This window comes from Styela clava, chromosome 7 (genome assembly GCF_964204865.1).
Source record: "Styela clava chromosome 7, kaStyClav1.hap1.2, whole genome shotgun sequence".
In the NCBI taxonomy this organism is placed as follows: Eukaryota; Metazoa; Chordata; class Ascidiacea; order Stolidobranchia; family Styelidae; genus Styela; species Styela clava.
This window is the reverse complement of record NC_135256.1, coordinates 9053423-9073955: the sequence shown is the minus strand read 5'-3', so window position 1 is coordinate 9073955 and position 20533 is coordinate 9053423. Positions and strand designations below refer to the sequence as shown.

The window sequence follows — 20533 nt, the reverse complement described above, 5'->3', positions numbered from 1 at the left end:
CCAAGTCTCTTGTTAGGTTAATCGCGTCCCGTAAACGACTGAATGTAGGATGGAAATTAGTTTCCCTAAAACGACAACGTGAGCTCTCAGTCGTTGTCAGGATGAAGCGGACACATTAGTAGAAACCTTCAACTATCCATATATGACTATCATACCACCCATTTACGAACCTTTGACCCTCTGTTTGAATTCAAATAAATCAATTTTCTTTTGACAATGGTAATTTTGTAATGCTAGTAAATTTCTCGACGTTTTTTTAATTCATATTTGTTCCATCTTGGATTTTTTACCATTCTTTTATTGTGACTCTGACCAGCCTTTTTCCAATTGCCACATAATCATCTTAGTTTGCTTAGTATTCTTGCCTTCATTCAGCCTATTCAGGCAAACTAACAGTTTGGTAACAGTAACAGTTTGGTAACAGTAACCAATTTGGAAACCTATTCGGAATTTCAAGCAAACTTTATTCATTCTAGAGAAAATCACAATTTTGCAATCAAATGGGATTCCCATCGGTGACTTTCCGCTGACGAATTTACTTTGATTTTTCTTTTTTATTTCCGAATTGGACTTCCAAGTGTTACTAGTATTAATTTTTAGGACCAACTCGTACTCTGACACTGACTAATTATTCTGGTTATCCACGGTTCACTTCCACTTTTTCTACTCTAGTGTTTCCAAGACGCGTAAATTACGCTGGAAAAATCTTAACAAGAATTTCAGCAGTCGTTTGCTGTTTTCTTTCGGGTCTCGTTTCCGTTCAATTAAATTCTAAATCAGATTATGTAGTTTTTGTACTCATTTATATTTAATTTAATCTAATTTCGTGGAGTAATGAGAATTTTATTTCTCGTGAATGAAACTAACGTTAATTCACTGTGGATAAGAAAAATGCCTGTATTTATACTATTGCCCGGTCGCTTGATATTATTAAGACGGTTCTCTATTTAGTGTTTGATAATTCGTCCCTATAATAAATATTCTTCGCTCGGTATACACCATTTAATTTTGTTGCGTTTAGTCAGAAAACACCATTTCTATAACTTAATGATAACTTGGTAATACTATATATACTATTGACACTGTTGTATTCATTTAAATCTATGGCCTTTACCCAACTTGGCTGGATTATAGTCTGTGCAATTAACGAGATTATATCATCCTATGCCCTTATTTTTTTTCTCTACCGCGGACTTACGTAACTCACATATGTCGTTATGTAAAACTCACACAATTTTGCGGACAATCTGTGGTTACTAGCTTGCCGATGACCATCGCGGTTGCGTTTCTTCTGCTACTAATACAGTGACTTCTTTCTCGACCGATTTTGGTATGCGTCACCTCAATGCAACTACCACCAATACTTGTCTTCGTGCGACTTCCGTTGATGCGCTGATGCAGTGGCGTACGCATGCAGAATACGCAAAGCGGAAATGCGGGCTAACGCACACACCGTTAGTTTGTATCAATCACAAACACGAGCAGCGCAACATATACACACTCATGTTATAATAACCTGCCATAACTATAATTCATTTATCGCATTGGCCTGGCCTATCAATGGTAAACGTACGTTTTGACGTAAATTTACGTAATTTTGAGTCATCTCTCGACGCCAATACTGTCTCCTAGCGTATTAAAAATTCCTATGTCTCATACATGCAGGCGCTAACAATTTAAGATTTAATGTTTACTCATTTATTATAGGCTGATGAAGTAATTGAAGTAGGCGGTATTGTCAAGCAGAAATATAATTTCTGGATGAAACAAACGCTACTTATGTTTGCTGCCGCTATATATTTAATATTTTGCCATCCCTTTTCTGGCCAGACCGCGTGATAGTTGTATGCGCGCCTCAACAGGAATTGTAGAATATATCTTATCTCATTGAACTACTGATTATTATTGAGTATTTGCATCAAGATAATATACAGAGCCTTCTAAAAATAACAATTCTATTGCTTTACCATATTGAAATAGAAGTAATGATTAGCAGACAAAGTTTCATCAGAAGCGGAGTTCCTTTCAAATCATTCTTTTAATTCATTTTCACTATTTTCAAAGAAGCTGAATATGGTCATAGTTTTGTCTTCGGACAACTTCGGGTTCGTCTTTCTGTCGCTCATTATGTTGTTCATCATCCAAGCCAAGAGTGTCGTATTCGTTCATACTCACTGCACTGGTGGGAACAAAGTAAGGGGGCGTATTAGCGCTTTCAAAATTTCCTGGACTGGTTATTGAAAGAATATTGCCTGTGTCTTCGTATGTATGAGACTCCGCAAGCTGATCGCTTCTGTTCGTGTTGGAAGACTTAGGATCACTGGCGGCTGCATATTTTGGTATTGTATCATGGTATAAGACATTCGTAACCGATTGCCCAGCATTGCTACGTTGGGTTGTTTTTTTGGGAGGCGAGAACGAAGCCATGGCGAAAGTTGGACTTGCTGGTGGGGCAGGTGCATCTGTGATGGTGTGGTAAATACTCTCGTCTATTCCCGGCAGAGCTCGTTCACCGAAGAACGTGAAACTTGTTTGATGCTGCCAATTTGTACTACTGTCTGTTGCACTTGTTTCTCCTCGTCGACCATCGAACACGATCTGCGGATCGCTTCTCTCTTTTTTATATCGCCCGCGATAATATAAGAACATGCAGCATAACACGAAGAAAATAATCACTATTGCACCCAACACTGCGATTATTATGTAAGCCCACTTTGGAACCGTTGTCCCATTTGAACTCCCCAAAGTTGCACCATCGTTCGTAACAGCAGCGTCTGGAAAATAGAATTCGTATTAGTTTTACCGTCTGGTAGTACATTAGGCTTAGTGGTTGGCGCATCGCGCTAAGTGTTAATTAAGAACACGCTTGCTATCGCACTTCTGATTACCTGCGCGGGCTCGCAAGGTTCGAAACACCTGAGGGATAATTATCTGCGAGAAGATTTCTGGGGTTTCGTTGTCGTAGAATTTAACGAAATTGCTAGTTTTAGTCCACGTATCTGGTTAACTATTCCCGTGGACTGGTAACCGGATGAGAGATCGTAGTTCGCGGTATGATTAAGCCGTCTTTCAGTCTTTTCTCTCATTATAATTGTGATATTTCATCGTTATTTATAAACGTACTAGTTTGTTTCCCGGTGATCTTTGTATATGTAGTAACTTCGATGTTTTTTGATACTACTCTCGTATATGGTTCCAATTCTTCAGTTGTAGTTGATCCCAATTTGAGGTTGAATTTTTGGCATTCATAACTTTGACATAATCCATGCACTATTTTTGGATGTGTGTTCATTCCTAGTTGCGTTAAAAACCAGTGTTCGTGCTCACTCTCGGTTAATTCCTCGTTGATCCCTGGTGCCCACTGCACAAACGAAATTACTTAGATATTATTTTCAAGGATAACCAATGAAAGACAAAACACATAATCTCACTGTTTTCACTATACTGGAATGCCAAAAAATATCTCACGTCATAGCACCAGAACCTCCATAATTCTGTTGCGTTATGGGCACATTTTGCGGCCCATTTCCACGCACCATCTAATTCTTCCCAACCAATTTTTCGGTCATGAACTCTCCAAGCATCTGTGGCTTTCGGAGGCCATTCTTCCTGAAAAATAACGCGTTCAAAAAGAATTAACGACCTACAGCACTGCAGATTTTCGTCTTGTGAAATCATTTTGTGCATATACCTCGTACTATAAACGGTAAATAATTTTTATTAATAGTTCCATATATTGCTAATATACCACTCACTTCTCCACATGTATTATCACACCCCGCACATCTGCAATATTCCTGCCAAATAATAATACATCTTTTCAAAATCTCATTTAGTTCGTCATTGTCGCAATTTTCAGAAAACACAAGCTGGGAAGTGCCCAACGCGTCTGATATATCTTGGTTGTCCTTGTCCTGGCCATTTCTACCTAACTCAACACGGATGTCCATCGTTACAAAATTTTCATTGCCATATGGTCCCGGATACGTTACTGCATTCGATGGCGATGTTGTTGAATACTTTGCGTTTTCTTCTCCCATTTTGGTTTTCGTTTCTTCTGAAGTGGGTTTCTCTGGACATTCATGTTCAATACACAACTGTGTGATCTTTTCTTCGCCAAAATTTGCATCAATGTTTAGAAGAAACCAGTATTTATATTCCTCTTTTTGGGAAGTGTTCCTGTTAGTTATTTCACCCTGCTTGGAAAAATTAATAAATTAATATTATTCTCAATTTTATGCGCTTATACAATGAATGTAAAATTTGTATCTGGATCGCAACAACACTACTCCGATGTAATAATACAGAAGGCTCCGGCAATAGTTTCAACTTTCAGTGCAGATATATTTACCTCGCCACACCAAATCCGCCATAGGTTTGTAGCATTGTAAGCACATTTTCCAACCCATTTCCACGATTCGTCTAACTGTTCCCATCCAATATGATTGCGACCATTGTTCCAGTTTTTTGTTTCGGTGGGAGGCCATTTCTGTGAGAAGACCATAAAAAAAACTGAAGTTGCGTTGAATAACACAATTTTTGGTGATATAAAACAAAACAAAAAACAATCAGTGACTTTGTGTTATACTTCTATGACTTTCCATCTAAATTCAGAACGATGTAGTTTGTAGTACTTGATAACAATCTTCTTTGATAGAAAAAAGATCGTACATTATAGAATTGAAAAGTGCTATTTTCAATAACAATTGATGGGCAAAAGTATAAATTTTCTGAAAACATTCAATTGACTTAAGTGTCTTAATATTGGTGCGAAATTTGTCAGCTTCTATAGGGCCATTCGTTCTGACGGAGATTACGACATTTATTGCATAAGTATTTCTTACCTGTTCACAACTTTCACAATGCTTGCACTTGCAATAACTTTGCCAAATAATAACACATCTTTTCAATATTGTTTTCAATTCACTTTCACTGCATTGTCTCGGTATACCATAGTCTCTGGGACTCACTGCTTCAAAAATTACGTCCATGCTCGGCCATCCTGGTATTTCGTCCTTCTGAGTGTCAACAGAGAATATTCCGCCGTTCTTCTCTTTCTTTTTTCCTTTCTTACCTGAAGTCTTCCGCCCATTAATACCTTCAACAATTAGCGCAATCGTAATTATTAACGTGTATATCACTTTCATTTTTTTTCTGATATACATTTCTAGTCGTTTACCGTGGTGCAATCTGCAGACTGTACTTTGCTTCCCTTTCCTATAGAAATTTCTAATTATATTTGATATGTAAATTTTATTAGGAATTCACGATTAATAATCTGGACTGCAACGTTTTGGATACATTCATAGTCCATGAATAAAACCGAAAGCATATATATGTTGATATTTTCAAATTATATGCTGTGTAACCCATTCATTTGCCTATTTGAAACATGTTTCCTATTGAATTGCAGGAAACGACATCGTGAATCTGTACTTTGGGCCCTTTTATGTAAGTCTGACAAACTTTAACGCCCTTACATTGCCGGGTTACGGCAATACGTAAAAGTTGTAGGAAAATCCCGAATAAATTCGAAAATGCTAATTAGCTTTTAAGTAAAGATTGGAATGATTTAGTCATTTTCATTGTGCTAAGATACTTAAGGTGCTAGACCGCTTGCTGATCCCAAACACACTCTGTAACATCGTCATTGGTTTTCAAATTTTTCCTTTTATGGAAACATTTTTTCATCAGTTGCAGATTTAACATCACGTGATTTGGGTATGTTGATCGCATTAAACGATGATAGGTTTTCATATTGCCAAATACTTGTTGATATAAATAATTAATAGTCTGAGTATCATTTCCAGTTTTCTATTAGGTAATAGGATTTTGACCAGTGGCGATAGTCTTCGGGTGCGCCCGTTATAGGACACATCAGATTTTTTTTCAGTAGTGATATGTTTTCCCTTTTATAGCGGTGGGCAGATTGTTTGTGGTGCCATGCGAAAAAATTCACATACGGGTATATAAAGATAGTATATAAATTAATATTTTTTTTATTCATAACTACCATGTAGTGCCCACATTAGTCTATACATAGTACAAATAATTCGTATTTCATAATAACTTGAAAACTCTACCGATAAAATACAGTCACAGTGCTTCTTATGGCAATATTATTAAGAAAGGACTCATATAATGTTCATGTGTTACAGTTTTCCGAATGTCCTCAATCAAGTCCGATTTCACACTGATATACTTCTTGCTATGCTGTCAGGATGTTCCAGTATCAAATCAACGCCATTAAAATCATCGTCCGGTGTGTTTAGCGACGCTTCTTTGCTTTCGTGCACAGAAACATTGTAGGATTCTTGATGCTCATGTTTAGTAGTACAATAAGCGCTAATCGACAGTATAACACACACCGTAAGTGCGAAGATTCCTACTATCGCAGAGTATACGTGCTTGGAACTTTGTGTTGTGACATTTTCGTGATTTTGGGAACTCAAGGACATATTTTGTTTCGCTTGATGGGGATTATTATCTTCCAGCATCCCAATAAAATCTAGAAAGTATATATAAATATAATTAGGTATCGACTCCGTTACACGCATACAGGTCGACTCCAAAAACAGAATCCACAAATTTCTCAATTACTTGTACGAGAATGAAGAAAATTGATTTAGCACCTGTTTGTGTTATTGTACCCAAAAGCTTCAGCACTCCTGTAGTATGCGAACCAAGATGGCGGACACCGGAACTTAGTATGTGTACCAGGTTAGGGTTAGGCCATAATTTTATTCCAATTTCCCCTATTTTAGTTATATTACGAGTTCAGAGACTAGCCAAGTGACTTCCTTAGTATTTGTACCTGAAATTATCGCCTAACCCTAACCTGGTTCACATACTACGTTCCGGTGTCCGCCATCTTGGTTCACATACCACGGGAGTACCGAGCTTTAGCAATCTAGGACGTTTGCACAAAAGTCATGTTCTCTTTAGCTAGAATATATTCCTGATGGCTTGGGTTCTGTTTTTTGGGTCACCCTATACAGGCAGAGCAAACTTTAATCAAACTCATTTTTTAACAGAAATTTTCTCATGTAATAGTTGGCGCTGTGAGAGATGTATGATCGTGCTTTTCAGGATTGGCAAAGCAAATATGTAGTTTATAACAAAGATTTAATCAAATTGTTGTATTATTGCTACTTATTGATAGGCCGAACCTTGTATTTCACCCAATGATGGGAGAGATTCATTCGTTGTCTGGTTCGTTGAAATAGCTGGACATAATTCAGTCGCATAAGCATCGAAGTCGTTGACGTCATTACACGATTTCATAAAGTCGAAAATATTCACATCGAGCCCGAAAAGAGCGCACGCTCCGATATCTTCTTCTGCTATCTCCTTTACTAGATGTCGACACTTTTTAGATCTGATGGTAAGGAATCATGAATCAAGACAAATGTCCACTTATTTAAATAGTGAGCAGGATTATAAATAGGAAAGCTATTTAAGCGCTGTACAAACCTTGTTTTGATACAATGTGGAGCTCTCATTTCCCTTGCACAACGTATTTACTAACCGGCATTTTGGGAATGTGTGTTACATCGATAGTAGCGAATACCATTAACTGACAATTTTAAACCAACTTTCGATGAAAAAAGATGTTTTGCGCAATCGTATCACATTGGCTATCTTGAAACTAAACCCACGGAACAACACAAAATAACGTAATCTATGAAATTTTAAAGGCTTTTGCCATGTGGTGACATTCTTCGTTTTATTGAATACCTTGCGGGAGATTTTAACTTAAGAATAGGGTATGAACATGTTATTGAAGAGATGACTAGTTACAAAAAAGTAATAGTAAAGAAATGTTCTCTAATATAATTAAGACGATACTTAGAAGTATAATATATCAGCACCTTATGAGAGTACATGAATTGCTTTCGTTTCCTTTCTGAAGCCTACACCATTCACTCCATTCCAACCATTCCGCACATGGATATTCGTCTGCTCCGTCAGGACAATCATGGACGTTATCACAGACTAAATTGCTATCTGTAAAAATTACGCTTTTTATAAAAGATACAAATTAAAATTTTTAATGATAGCATTACGATTACGACAAGGTAGTTAGTTAGTTAATAATATTCGATGTTAAATTCCAATTTCTGTCAAAAATTAATATTTCCTCACCTATGCATTGGGTATCATTGCTCAAGCCAGATATAGGGCAGTGATACTCATATCTCTCACACGTAGAATTACAGTTTATTTCGTCTGATCCATCTATACAATCTTTCCATCCATCGCATACCTAAAGTAGATTATGTGAGAGAATGTATAAAGAAAATCTGTTTCCATCATAGCCGGCCTAGTATTTATAAAAGTAATGCAAATACCCAAACGGTGAATGTTAACAGATTTGCATCAATAAAACTGCGTAAGATGTGTCTGCATGTAATGTAAATGTAATGTAAATGGAATAAAAGTGATTGATTGAGCCTAATACAGTCGAATTGTTCATCTTACACTTGATAACACATTTTCGTTTTTTTTTGTTGACCCACACAGATTAGCATCTTCTAACATGTCTGAGTTTGCTTGTAAAACGTTCGTTTTGTTAAATATTAGACCATTGCTAATGGAATCTTTTGTCTTATACAACAAAAATATATCCAAGTGATTCACACGATTTTATTACAAAGTTATCATGCTCTACATATAAAACGCGAATATTCAAATAAATTCACTTGTGCCCTGCTTTAACTTGAATTTTTGAATAATTCGATAGGGCCTCAACATGTTTCCCCGAAAATGAGACAGGGTTTTATTTCAATTCTCTTTTGAAAAATAAAACTAGGGCTTATTTTGGGGGGATGTCTTTTATTTTGATTCATCAAAAACAAAATTACAAAGTAAAAAATTACGAGATTTTTAAATATACAAAATATGAATGTGGCGTGATCTTCACGTTGCCTCAGGTCATTGAACCTTTTCCTCTCTCACACGTTTTAGATAAGTCATTTGAAAGGTGTAGGAGGGACTTATTTCTATCGACTAAGTCTTATTTTCGGGAAAACACGGTAGCTTTTTTGTAACGTATTCAATTATTCAGACCAGGCCCAGGGGTCGGCAAACTACGACCCGGCCCGCGGAACAATATAATCAGACCCGCGACGCTTCACTGAATTATATTAATAAAACAACTGTATTGACGATTATATTTTTTACGTAACAGAATTTGTTTTGAGTCACTAAATTATATTATAACCTAAAAGTGTATGATTCACAATTACTCGTTTAATGAGCCTATAAAATGATTATATTAGACATATGGCAACAGAACGTGAAAAAGTTGATGCTGGGTGCAAATGGTTTAATGGCGCAGAAAGTATTCAAATGTCTCCGAGCGATGCTTAAAATTTACCTGAAATCTGTGTGAAAAAATGTGATTCATTGGCCATTCCCACGGTTTTTAACTTTCTAAAAATATATGCGGCCCGCCAATGACTTGCAACCTTTAATTTTGGCCCGCGAACGACAAAAGTTTGCCGACCCCTGATTTAGACGTTCCAGATTACTATTTTTAGTTTTTGTTTAAAAAACATTTAATAAGTAAATTCTAGCGCAATTAGAATAAGAGCCGTGCCTTCTTTCGACTTAAGCATTGGTTTTCGCCATCGTTTTCATTGCACCGAAATTCAGAGCATACACCTCCATTTTTCACTGGGCAGTTTGTTTCGTCGTTCCCGTTGCTGCAATCCTTTATTCCATCACATATCTGGGAAACCAAAGAATAGATAACTATAATTAAGTTTCCTATAAAAATTAAGTATTTATAACATATATACACATAGACAATCGAGTAAACCTGCAAAACGGAAAACAATATGAGGCCAACCTACAACACTACAACACAAGAAGTATGCTCGTCGGATGACATGAGAAGCGGAATTTAATAATGCCTCCAATGAAATTCTGGTTGTATTATTGATGAGTATTATTGATATGAGCAAGTTCCGCCGCAACCCTACCTCGAGTCACAGGAATTTGTTATTCTTCAGTCTGTAGCGCTCGCACAAGTTTTGTATCGGCGGTTCAGAAATGTCGCCTTCAGTATTGGTCAATTTGTTTGCATTTAAGATATCCCGCATGGATTTATTCATAAGTAAACATGATCTATTCATATTGGCAGCGTAAAAGGTGTCAGAACAAGTTGGGACAGTGACCGCCTTTTGCGTTAGTTATTTGCATTCCATTGCTGCCTATCCTATAAAAGACCCTGCGTGTTATTCGCAAATTAGTCCCATATCTCGAACAAATTCATAACAACATGGTTGGAAAAAGCGAATGCCTCATTTGTCAAAAAGAAGGGAGTTTAGATTGCCAAGGTTTTCAACACAACACGAAGAGCATTGACCAACAATATAAGTATTCAACCGTGTGTGAAGGATTGCCGATTATCAGTAGATGGATATGTACGGATTGTCGTCTGCGAGATATTTCAGTTTCTGAGGTACGTAATGAAATAGACTTGACTACTAATTCAGAAATTGTCCCGACCAATTAGGGATAACTACTAAAAGTGAAAGGATTTCATAAATGTATGTTAAATGTCGATACCGAAGTACTAGGATATTGTATATTAAATTGCAGGTCCTCTCTTTTTCGGATTCGTATAGTGACGTTACCTACCACAAGGATGCTTGACGAGATGGCGAGATTTTATGTTATTCCTATGTATGTTGTATATTTTCTTCAACAATATTTTTTGTATTTAGATGAATCTTGTTGGAGGATGCAACATGGGTGCTAACATAATGACGCAAGGAGTTCTGTCGGCGTTTGAATCGTATGCAGCCCCAGTTAGAATTTTATTAGGAGGATGCTCTTTACTTTTTGGTCTCGCGAATGAATTATGGACGACATGACGAAAATTACTCGTGCTATATTGTTTTACTTATTATTTGAAATTTTGTGAAACTGAAATAAACTGATACTTTTGTAATAGAACCAATTCATTTTGCGTTCAAATTCATTTATTGTCTTGTAAGAAACATAGTATAGCTTTAGTATTACGATGGTGGTCTTGGCTCACGAGTATAAGTAATAATAAGGGTTATTAGACGATTGAAATATAAAATCTGCGAATCACGCAAACTTTCGGACTGATATCGGTTGATCTAGTTCTACTGTTTTCCGTATTGGGGAATAGACGGTTAGAAATATTAAAACGTGGATTCGTCCATTTCTTTGAATAGCGGCAGCGAATAACTGTTGTGTTTTATCAGAAATCCGTGGTGTCTTCCATTTGTATTTATGATATCTCGTGTAGTTCGAATACAATCCTAAATAGGCTTCTAATTGCGTTTCTATAAAGCCGGCCGTCGCGATTACTTTTCTATTTGTGTCGCATCGCCATCACACCAAATATACTTATGCCATTGTTCTTTACCTCCACACTTACCTCAGATGCCCCCTTTTCATTGTTGCAATATTCCGTTTTTGACAGTTTCTCGTTGCTATTCCCGTTCACATCTTTGTTATCGTTCCAATTTGGGTTGAATTCAATTGCCAGAACGACGACCACAGCTAACACTACCACGATAGAAATGGCAATAATAAAAAATTTTATTTCCTTCAATGTTTCTTTGACTTGTTGTTTGGAACCCATTTCCGCATATCTCCCAGTGTCTTGAACACGCCAATAAAAACACGCCGGAAAAAGATAGAGTTAGTGCCTAAATCTGTATAGCAAATATACAAAAATGGTGGACACCGGGTTAGGCCTAACCTGGTACACATACTAGGTTCCGATGTCGGCCATCTTGGTTCACATACTTTGGGAGTACCCAAAAATATTCATCCATGTTACCTCATTCATTAAATATATTCTATGACCACGTGTTACATTGACTAAACTTCCCTTAGTCTAATTTAAAATCGTACTTGCAGTATAACCTTACAACGTTAACGCCTTATGACTGAATGTTTAAAAGTAAAATACATAACCGCCTAATGACGCCGTTCAAAATGTCGATCAATGTATCCGTTTTATTAAATGAAATCATCTTATCTGATTAATAATACGAATGTCCTGTAATATTTCCATGACGATGATTGGTCATGAATAAGTCAACCTGGAACTGGTCTGGCACAGTCTATGACATAAGTCTAACCAATATTTGCTGCCTGATTTTCATTTTTGCATTCATAATTCAAACTTTCATGGAATTGTTTCTAAACTTTTTGCAAAAAAATAATTAAAAATTCCTGATCACCGGTTGTTCATCAAATTTGCCGATACAGTACAGAAAGTGATTTGCAAAGAGTAGTTGATGTCATGACATATGAAAACAGAAAAAAAAATTGTAATATGTAACAAATCGTATGTGGGAGTAAAATGAACGATAAAGCATTCAAATGGCCAATAGGATAAAAAGGAGACAAAAATTTGTTATTTATCTTTTGTGCAGTCAGAAAGTTCATGGGCGATTACATGTTAGTGAAAACGTGGCAGGACCCTATGGGAGTATTTGTGACTAATGTTGTGAGATGAGGTAGCTTCTTTGGCACTGGGGTTTAAAAAAAAAATGCATAGGATGTGAGACATTTTACTGTTATGCTGGGAGAGTGGCAGCTTTGAGCAGACGACTAATTAATGAGGTGATGGAATTTCCTAATTTTACAGTTGCTGGTGATTAATCTGTCATTTTGGTCACAAACATTGAGAAATAATATCACCATAGGATGTGAGACATTTTACTGGCAATTTTGAACAGAGGACTAATTCGTCAGGAAGAAAAATATCCTAGTATAGAAAGTAATACTAAGAATATCGTTGCAATTTCAAACTTAATTTGGTTATAAAATATTTAATGGATTCAAATATGATTGATAGAGTCTGTGGTTCACCATATGTTCAAGCCACCTTATCGACTTTTCTCTCCCACCAGGTTAAATATGTAAATCCTATCTTTAATTATGATAATTCATGTAGCTTGATTGATTTTTCTTCATTCATTGATATAATAAATTACATTTTTACATTTCAATTTATTCTGTTTTCAGAAGCAATGAGCTCACACTCACAGACTGTCGTCAGCTTTCATTTTTACCATCCATGCGACATCATCTAGCCGCTGTTTTTCCACGAGAAATATTGATCTTAGATGTCAGCGTTCTACAAGCTGTTGCCTCAATACCTTTAGAAAGGAATGGATCCCCTTTCATGCAGGTTTGTATAGCTTTTTATTCATTTCAATCTTACCAACTTACGAGCTCTATAACGGGAGTGGGCAAGGTTTCTGAACCAGGGGCCAAAAATTTTGCCCACCCAGATTGGTGGGCCATGCAAGTGGGACGTAAAAAGTTACATTTCATAAGCAATATTTACAGTGTTACAAAAGCAAGAGTGGAAAACAATAAGCCTCGTGCTAAAACTAATTTTAATATCAAACTCAACTAATTTTCAAGCCACGACATCAAAATTTGGGTTTAGTTTGGTTGTGGCAGCATCAGGCAGGCCAGATTAAGTTACCTGATGGGCCAGATTTGGCCCGCGGGTCATAGCTTACCCATGTCAGATCTATAATGTCTTTCAGCACACTTGTCCACTTTGTTCCACATTTGTCCCACTCATTCCACTGTTCTGAGTTAGGGTTATGTTAAATTAATATTGCTGGGAAAATGGTTCAAGTATTCATGGGATTCATCATATGTTCTGGGTTAGAATATTCCGATATATAATACTCTGGCAGTTGCAGTATTCGATGAAGTGCTCTGCTCACCTGTTACCTTTTCTTCGATAGGTGCTACCTGTTCGTCAAAGAGCTGCCTTGTTTTGTGCTCATGAAAATGGTTCTTTTTCATTTCGACTCAGACGGTTTATGAGATTGAATGAAGAAAGCTTATCAGGTAAGAATTTATTTCAGTCGTGTTATTCTATAGCAGGGTGGTCCTAACTGCGGTCCGCAGGCCGCATGCGCCCCGCCGACACATTCTGTGCGACCTGCAGAACAATTTTAACGTACACTACTAAACCATTGGAGAATATTTGTATTTATTAGAAGAACAATTAAAATATTTCAACTGGGAATAGTCCTTTTCCTGATCCTGATGTCGAGATTGATGTTTGTTAAAATCACGGAATTTCATTGTTGTATCTATGAACGTCAAGACGGTGGCTTTATGGGAATGACGTCCTGTGATCGGTAAAAGGAGAATGAATTGTCTTGGGCAGACAGGACCAAACCAATGAGATGTGCATATTTCCTAACCCACAACAACGTTATATCACAGTGTCTTATATGAGTTTTCAAGTAATATCTGCCACAAATAAATATAATTTTAAGCGACATTACAAAACCAAACACGAGGAAAGATACCGAAAATACCACAATATTTCTCGAAAAGCAACATTAAAATAACTAAAGGCTTTATATAGTTTTCTTAGTTAGAACGATAAACTCTAATCCTTAAAACTGCTTAAAGTGAGTAAACTCGTGATGTTTTGATTACTTTTGCGTTTTCTCTGACTGCGGCCCGTGAGACCTCCTCAAAAGTTTTTGCAGCCTTTCAACCTCGCAACATTGGACCACTCTGTTCTATAGTAGGTAATCTTGCTAAATTTTTGATTTCATGTTTAGAGGAAGATGGCAGCGTAACAGAGTCTTTATCGTCAAAAGTGGATTTGAATTTTGACACTGCATGTCATAGTGAGCCATTTCGTGTAACAAATCGTATTCGACCCATGGCAGCTGCGTTATGTCCTGTGACTGAACGACAAGCCGCAGTTTTAGTCAGTGATGGTAGGATATTTATCTGGAAATTGTCTAGCTCCAAAAAGAGAGAAAAGTAAGTGGTATTATTAGAATATTTTGAATGATATTTTTGAATGACTTTTTTTTTTAAAGATTTTGCTACAGAAAGCTAGAATATTCGTTGTTTTATTTTAATTAAAGCGAAGTTTTTCATTTCACATTGTTTGATTGCCTCCTTGTTGCTTTTTTACTGATTATTTTTACAAACTCAATGCTCCAACGCCTCATTTTACCAGTTCTAATGCATGACTTTCATATTCATATATTTGAGCATTGCTCTATTGTTATATGAATTTTCATAAATTTATATCATTTTTTCAGACCAACAAACAGTTCTTCAATATATTCCCCAAGATTTTTTTCGCCTGCAATTCCGAGGAATCATACGTTATCTGGTATTATAGCTCCCACACAAAATATTTTGCCACTCAATTCGGAAAAGGATGATCTTGTTTGGGTAAGTTTATATGTGATTTCATCAATGTACTCTAAGGTAGGGGATAGACACGGATAGCTAAAAATAAATACCAGTAATCATCAAGGATGCCAACAAATAATAGTTCACTATCGGAGTAAGAGTTGCAATTTTGAATGTCTGTGTCAGAATTTCATGCATATATCAGCAATATTCGAAATATACAGAAACTCAAAAATTCCCTTTCATTCAAATCAATTTAATATGCAGCAATGACTCATGACTGTTGTGTTTTTATTTTCAATTTCAGGGAGATCAGATCAGTTTAAAATTCACAATGGTTGGATTGTTTAGTTCATTATCATCACAAGTCAGCTGCATTAAAATGTGTCCACCACTCACACATAAAAATTGGCCACATTATCGTCCTTTATTGGCTGTTGGACTGGTCAACGGAAACATTTTGGTTTGTTTATATTTCTTTCAAGTTTTATGTTACTTTTTTTGTGAAATTTTCTTACAATTACAAAAAATTTAAACCATGGTCTCTCTTTCGGTTACAAATTCTTGTTGCGTAAGGGAATTGTTAGTTTAGCCCTGATTTTTGAAAAAAAAATAAACTGTAAGATTGGAAATCGTTTTTGAATTCCGAATATTTCTCTTCGATTTTTTAGGTATTTGACCTTGGCACTGGAAAACTAACATATGAATTTGGTGTTCATACATGTGAAGTAAAGTAAGTTTTTCTAATTTTTTGACAGTACCAGCCTAATATTGACTCAAACTGCTCAAATACCAACTCTCAATCATTGAGTGTTGTCTTAATGTATTTATTAACACAGAATAGAAATAAAAGAGGAATTGGTTATTGATGAATCATGAATATTTCTTTTTGTGTTGTGATTGATTTTTTGGTTATTAAATGATCACCATTCAGAATAGTAATTTTGCCTATATATCAGGGGTGGGCACGGTTTTTAAACCAGGGGTAAAAAATTTTGCTCACTTAGACTGGCGGGTCATGAAAGTGACGTAAAAAGTTACATTTTATAGTATTACAAAGCAAAGGTGGAAAGCAATATGCATCATGCCAAAACTAAATTTAACTGCGATCTCAACAAATTCCTTGAGCTAGTTTTTGCTAAAACATCAAAATTTGATTTCAGTTTGGTTGTGGCAGCATCAGGCGGGCCAGATTGAATTACCCAATGGGCCGGATTTGGCCCGCGGGCCGTACTTTGCCCATGCCAGCTTTATATCATAAGCTCTGTGTAAATTTCCTCATATAATCAATTGGGATTATGTTTTAGGATATCCTGAAGATAGAATCATCTGATTTTGGATATTCTAGTCCCCTATCTGACTAATTTCTTTTGCCAGGGGCATAGAGTGGAGCGGATTAAGAAGCATAATATCATTTGCTTATCCAACACAAGGCAATAATTCAACTGTTATTAATGAAATATCAACGACTAATCTTCAAAGTGGAAGGACTGTTCCATTCCGTACTGATAAAGTCAACGAATCTCCTATAAACTTCATAAAGATCTCAAGCAAAAAGTTAGTGATTTTATTTTTTTTCATCAATAGTCCAATGATGATATGAATCTTTACAAATTTTATATACGGTAGTCCTCCCAATCTCAAGTCCACTTGTCTACATAGTCCACTGGTTAGCTTTCCCCATTTCTAACCAAAAATGGTAGCCAGAAGAGAAGTCGCGGTTAGCCACATGATTAAGCCATCTCAGATTATCAGTGGCTATCTTTTCAAGATAAATATGAAAAGTCCTATTATAAAAATATCTAATCTAAATTTTGTGATAATAGTGGATAGATAGTTCGGAATTGTTAATGGTAATATTGGGTAATGAATGACAATCCTCTCACACATAATTATCACCTCGCAAGATTTGAGATTTCAGAATGCCTAACCTTTGTGGTTCTGTAGACTCCTTTGATCACCAAGTTACATCCTAATTATGTCCAAGCCTTCTTCCTATGGCTGAAAACTTATTGATAGTATATCATAACTTTTTTTAAAGACAATATTTGATGATCGTTTTTCATGACAAACCAATTGAATTGTGGGATATCAGAACACTGTGTATTTTGAAAGAATTGCCAAAGTCTTTTCCAACAATTCATGCAGTGGTAAGTCAAATTTATTATTATTTCAACTGTACTTTACCACAATTAGATATCAGTGGATAACTTTTTAAAAATAAAACATCAGGTAGGCCATTGGTTAGCAAGTCGCCGAACGATTGAACCTGGGATGTTCGAATTGAATCTATTATTCAAATTTTGAATCTGTTTTATTGTGTATTGCGGTCACAATGGTTATATGGTAGACCTAACTAGTAACTATGTCGGTTTCACAGGTTATAGGTCTCTGGTTTAAATATCAATGGCACCACCTCATCTGGGGTAAATTGGATAAATTGGATAGGCAGCACTGAATTGTAAAGATTATGGTCCAAAATCAGTAGGACCTTATCGCAAAAATCAGTGATACTTTTTAACAGTGGTAATTTTTTCTATTTTTCTTTTTAATATTAAAGGTACATGTCTTATGGATCTTTCCCTGACCTATGACCCAGGAAATGTACTTAAATTCATTATATTTTAATAATCAGTGGTTATTCCGATTTTAGGAATGGGCACCAGCTCACACTGTGAAGAAAAAACAAGAAGATGGACAAGCAGGTTGACATTTTTTATAATAACTCTCATTTTTAAATATTCTATGAAAAATGCTATTTAGCAATAGTTCCACCTTAAATAAGATAACTTGCAGGGGTGACCAACCTGATTTTGACAGCGATTGACTAAAATCGTCAAAATAGCTCGCGATCGACTGTTCGATAATAAGGTCATACATAGAAACGAATGAGTACTGATTATGCAGATAATCGGCCGCACACATTAATTTAAAAAATTTCGCCACTGCCAATATGCTCGGCTTGGACACATTCTCAACCACAAAATATGTATTTTTTATGTTTCATTTAATTTGTTAATTTGATTATTTAATAGTAATCAAAAGGATTGGGAAGAGTTGTGAGACAACGATGTATGCGTAATATGCCTTATGAAGTCTTATATTGGAAAAGCATAGATGTACGCTAACGAAAGAAAATTTGACAAGCCAGTTACGGTAGTTACATGTGCGGTATCAAAACTACCCTTTGATATTAAACAGTTGAGCAATGACATTCGAAAGCAAGATTCGCACTAGTTGAAGAAAAAAATTGCTGACTTTATTTTTTTTTTCTTTTGATTTTTTACGCCAAAGTATGTGCATTTTGCATAAAAGTTGAGTCCATGGTCTTTGCGTGCATCTGGTGTTCGCAAAATTATTGTGCAATCCAGGCGTTTGATAATAATATTTGATAATAAATATTCCCAAACTATAAATGTTACATTACTGCTCAAACTTCAGTATCTAATTTACAATTTTCTCTTAGTCCAATTCTTCGTTCGCTTGGAATTAAAAAAATGGGCATTTCGATACCACTGCTACCGTTGCGAATAAAAATTTATCATATTTACTCTTTGATTGAGATAATAATTTTTGCATACTGCAAAAGTTATTGTAGGATCGTTTGTCAGTCAAGACACATGTTATTCGGCAAGTTCATTTCTAAACCTTGGCAGCAAAACTGCATTTGTTACATAGTAATATGCTCTTTCAGTCTTGCCCTTACTCTAATACTATTTCGGTATATCGTATTTTGCGCATGCACAATAGTTTGTTACTCATGTTTTAAAACACACAACATGCCCTGAATGAAACTGGTCAAAGGCAATTGTTTGAGGTATGTTATCAAATTCATTCAACCTCAGACACGATCTGCTACTCGAGACGTGGCGATCGATCGCGATCTGCGTTTTGGCCACCCCTGCCTAAGACCAAAAAATGACTTCTAATCTATCAGTATTTAGACATAGAATGAGCAAATCTATCAAAGGTAACATTGAGAGAAAATACAACTTGTTACAATAAGCATTAGCATATTGTAGTCCTTTGTGTGCATATAAACAAGCGCATCTAAAGCAAAAATTAAATGTATGTATAATGTATGTTATAAAACTTTTCTTTGACGAAGCTTAAAGTTTATATAGTGTAATGTGAGTTTAAAATGTAATAATGCATCATATGCTATTGTACTTAGGCAGCACAGTTTGTATAAACAGGTGTAAAATAACAAAAAGATAAAATTTTATATTTTTCAACTCAATATATTTTTATTTTCTTGAATTTTTAGGAGAGTCAGAAATGATTCATACAAAAGAACATCTCGTGTTAACTGATTCAGCTGCCACACTATATCATTGTATTGCTGAAGGTTCATCCTTCAAGTAAGTTGTTCGGTTGGTTATACATACATTATATGTTTTCAAAACATATTTATTTTCATACAGGGTGTTTAGAAGTCCTAAAAAAATTTTAAATTGCAAGTTTGTTGGCCCCTACAGATGTAATAAATGAAAAATAAAGCACGAATTATAATAAAACAATCCTGGTTAACGAATTAACCTTAAAATTCCAATGCACAGCCCTAAATAAGGCATTAGCAAAGATTGCAACACAAATTATTATGTCTGTATGTGTAAAATTCTTAGTTTATACTAATGCAAGCGTTCTGCTAAACAAAAATTGTCGAACAATACTTTATAGAGGACACTTCAATTGTGTTGAATCATTTGATGACACAAGAGATGGTGACCAAAAATTATCCCTAACTTCGTATGCAACTGGTTTCATTGAATTCTCACATGAAATACTTTTGCAACCATTGCCCAAAGAAAGGGGGTAAATATATCGTCATTCACATGCCATTTTATGCATAAACACCATGTTTCAAAGCCATTTTCTCCACTTTCCACGTCTCTAAGTATGAAAAGATTGCGAAGCATTCTAGACCTTTTACATTCAAATGAAGTCCTTTCACTAAATTTTACTTCATATGTTTGTTGAGAGGCAACAATCACTTTGATTTAAGTTTCGATCATCTCTGCTGCGGCCTGCGAGGTTATTTTGTCAACAATATATGTTTATTTTTGTGAATTTTGTGTATATCATGCTCGGTGAAACATAATTTTTGATTGGGCATGTATGTATGTGATAATTTGTGTCGCAATTTTTTTATTTTTTATATAGTTCTTAGAAGGTGTATGTGACATTACATTTTTTTTTCTTCTGTTCTTATCTGTATTATTCTTGTGTATTTACCTCATGCTGGGGCCTGGGAAAAAATTTGACATGCTAAGTGGGTAGTGATGAAAAAACTTAAGAGAACAATAGTTTATTGGTTAGAGCGTTAGATCTAGGTATGGTA

At 35.7% G+C, this 20533-nt stretch overlaps 4 protein-coding genes across 5 annotated transcripts in view; 2 read left to right on the top strand and 2 right to left on the bottom strand.

The window, feature by feature from the left end:
• The window catches only part of LOC120329023 (WD repeat-containing protein 11-like), a 40955-nt gene that overhangs the window by 13078 nt on the left and 7344 nt on the right, over window positions 1-20533 (top strand). Inside the window, exons 7-16 of the mRNA XM_078114656.1 lie at window positions 13024-13189; window positions 13764-13869; window positions 14601-14808; window positions 15096-15231; window positions 15500-15655; window positions 15864-15925; window positions 16570-16749; window positions 17234-17342; window positions 17846-17897; window positions 19460-19553. Coding sequence (XP_077970782.1) covers window positions 13024-13189; window positions 13764-13869; window positions 14601-14808; window positions 15096-15231; window positions 15500-15655; window positions 15864-15925; window positions 16570-16749; window positions 17234-17342; window positions 17846-17897; window positions 19460-19553 — 1269 coding nt within the window. The remainder of the gene's footprint in view (window positions 1-13023; window positions 13190-13763; window positions 13870-14600; window positions 14809-15095; window positions 15232-15499; window positions 15656-15863; window positions 15926-16569; window positions 16750-17233; window positions 17343-17845; window positions 17898-19459; window positions 19554-20533) is intronic.
• On the bottom strand, window positions 418-5426 carry LOC120329029 (uncharacterized). Of its 2 annotated transcripts, none has more exons than XM_039395638.2 (6): window positions 4845-5426; window positions 4352-4489; window positions 3756-4199; window positions 3469-3609; window positions 3124-3361; window positions 418-2774 (listed from the first exon to the last, which is right to left on the bottom strand). In XM_039395638.2, exons 1-6 carry the CDS (start codon window positions 5163-5165, stop codon window positions 2059-2061), a joined length of 1998 nt encoding a protein of 665 aa, XP_039251572.2. In that variant the 5' UTR covers window positions 5166-5426; the 3' UTR covers window positions 418-2058. The 2 variants fall into 2 exon arrangements, with proteins under 2 accessions (XP_039251572.2, XP_039251573.2); XM_039395639.2 differs by having other exon boundaries at window positions 3756-4196.
• LOC120329055 (uncharacterized) lies at window positions 5791-12152 on the bottom strand. The gene is made up of 6 exons (XM_039395668.2): window positions 11420-12152; window positions 9602-9733; window positions 8146-8266; window positions 7872-8007; window positions 7170-7378; window positions 5791-6508 (listed from the first exon to the last, which is right to left on the bottom strand). The coding sequence occupies exons 1-6, from the start codon at window positions 11624-11626 to the stop codon at window positions 6189-6191; spliced, it is 1125 nt and encodes a 374-aa protein (XP_039251602.2). The 5' UTR covers window positions 11627-12152; the 3' UTR covers window positions 5791-6188.
• Window positions 9879-10967, top strand: LOC144425187 (uncharacterized). Its single transcript, XM_078114657.1, has 2 exons — window positions 9879-10468; window positions 10734-10967. The coding sequence occupies exons 1-2, from the start codon at window positions 10286-10288 to the stop codon at window positions 10881-10883; spliced, it is 333 nt and encodes a 110-aa protein (XP_077970783.1). The 5' UTR covers window positions 9879-10285; the 3' UTR covers window positions 10884-10967.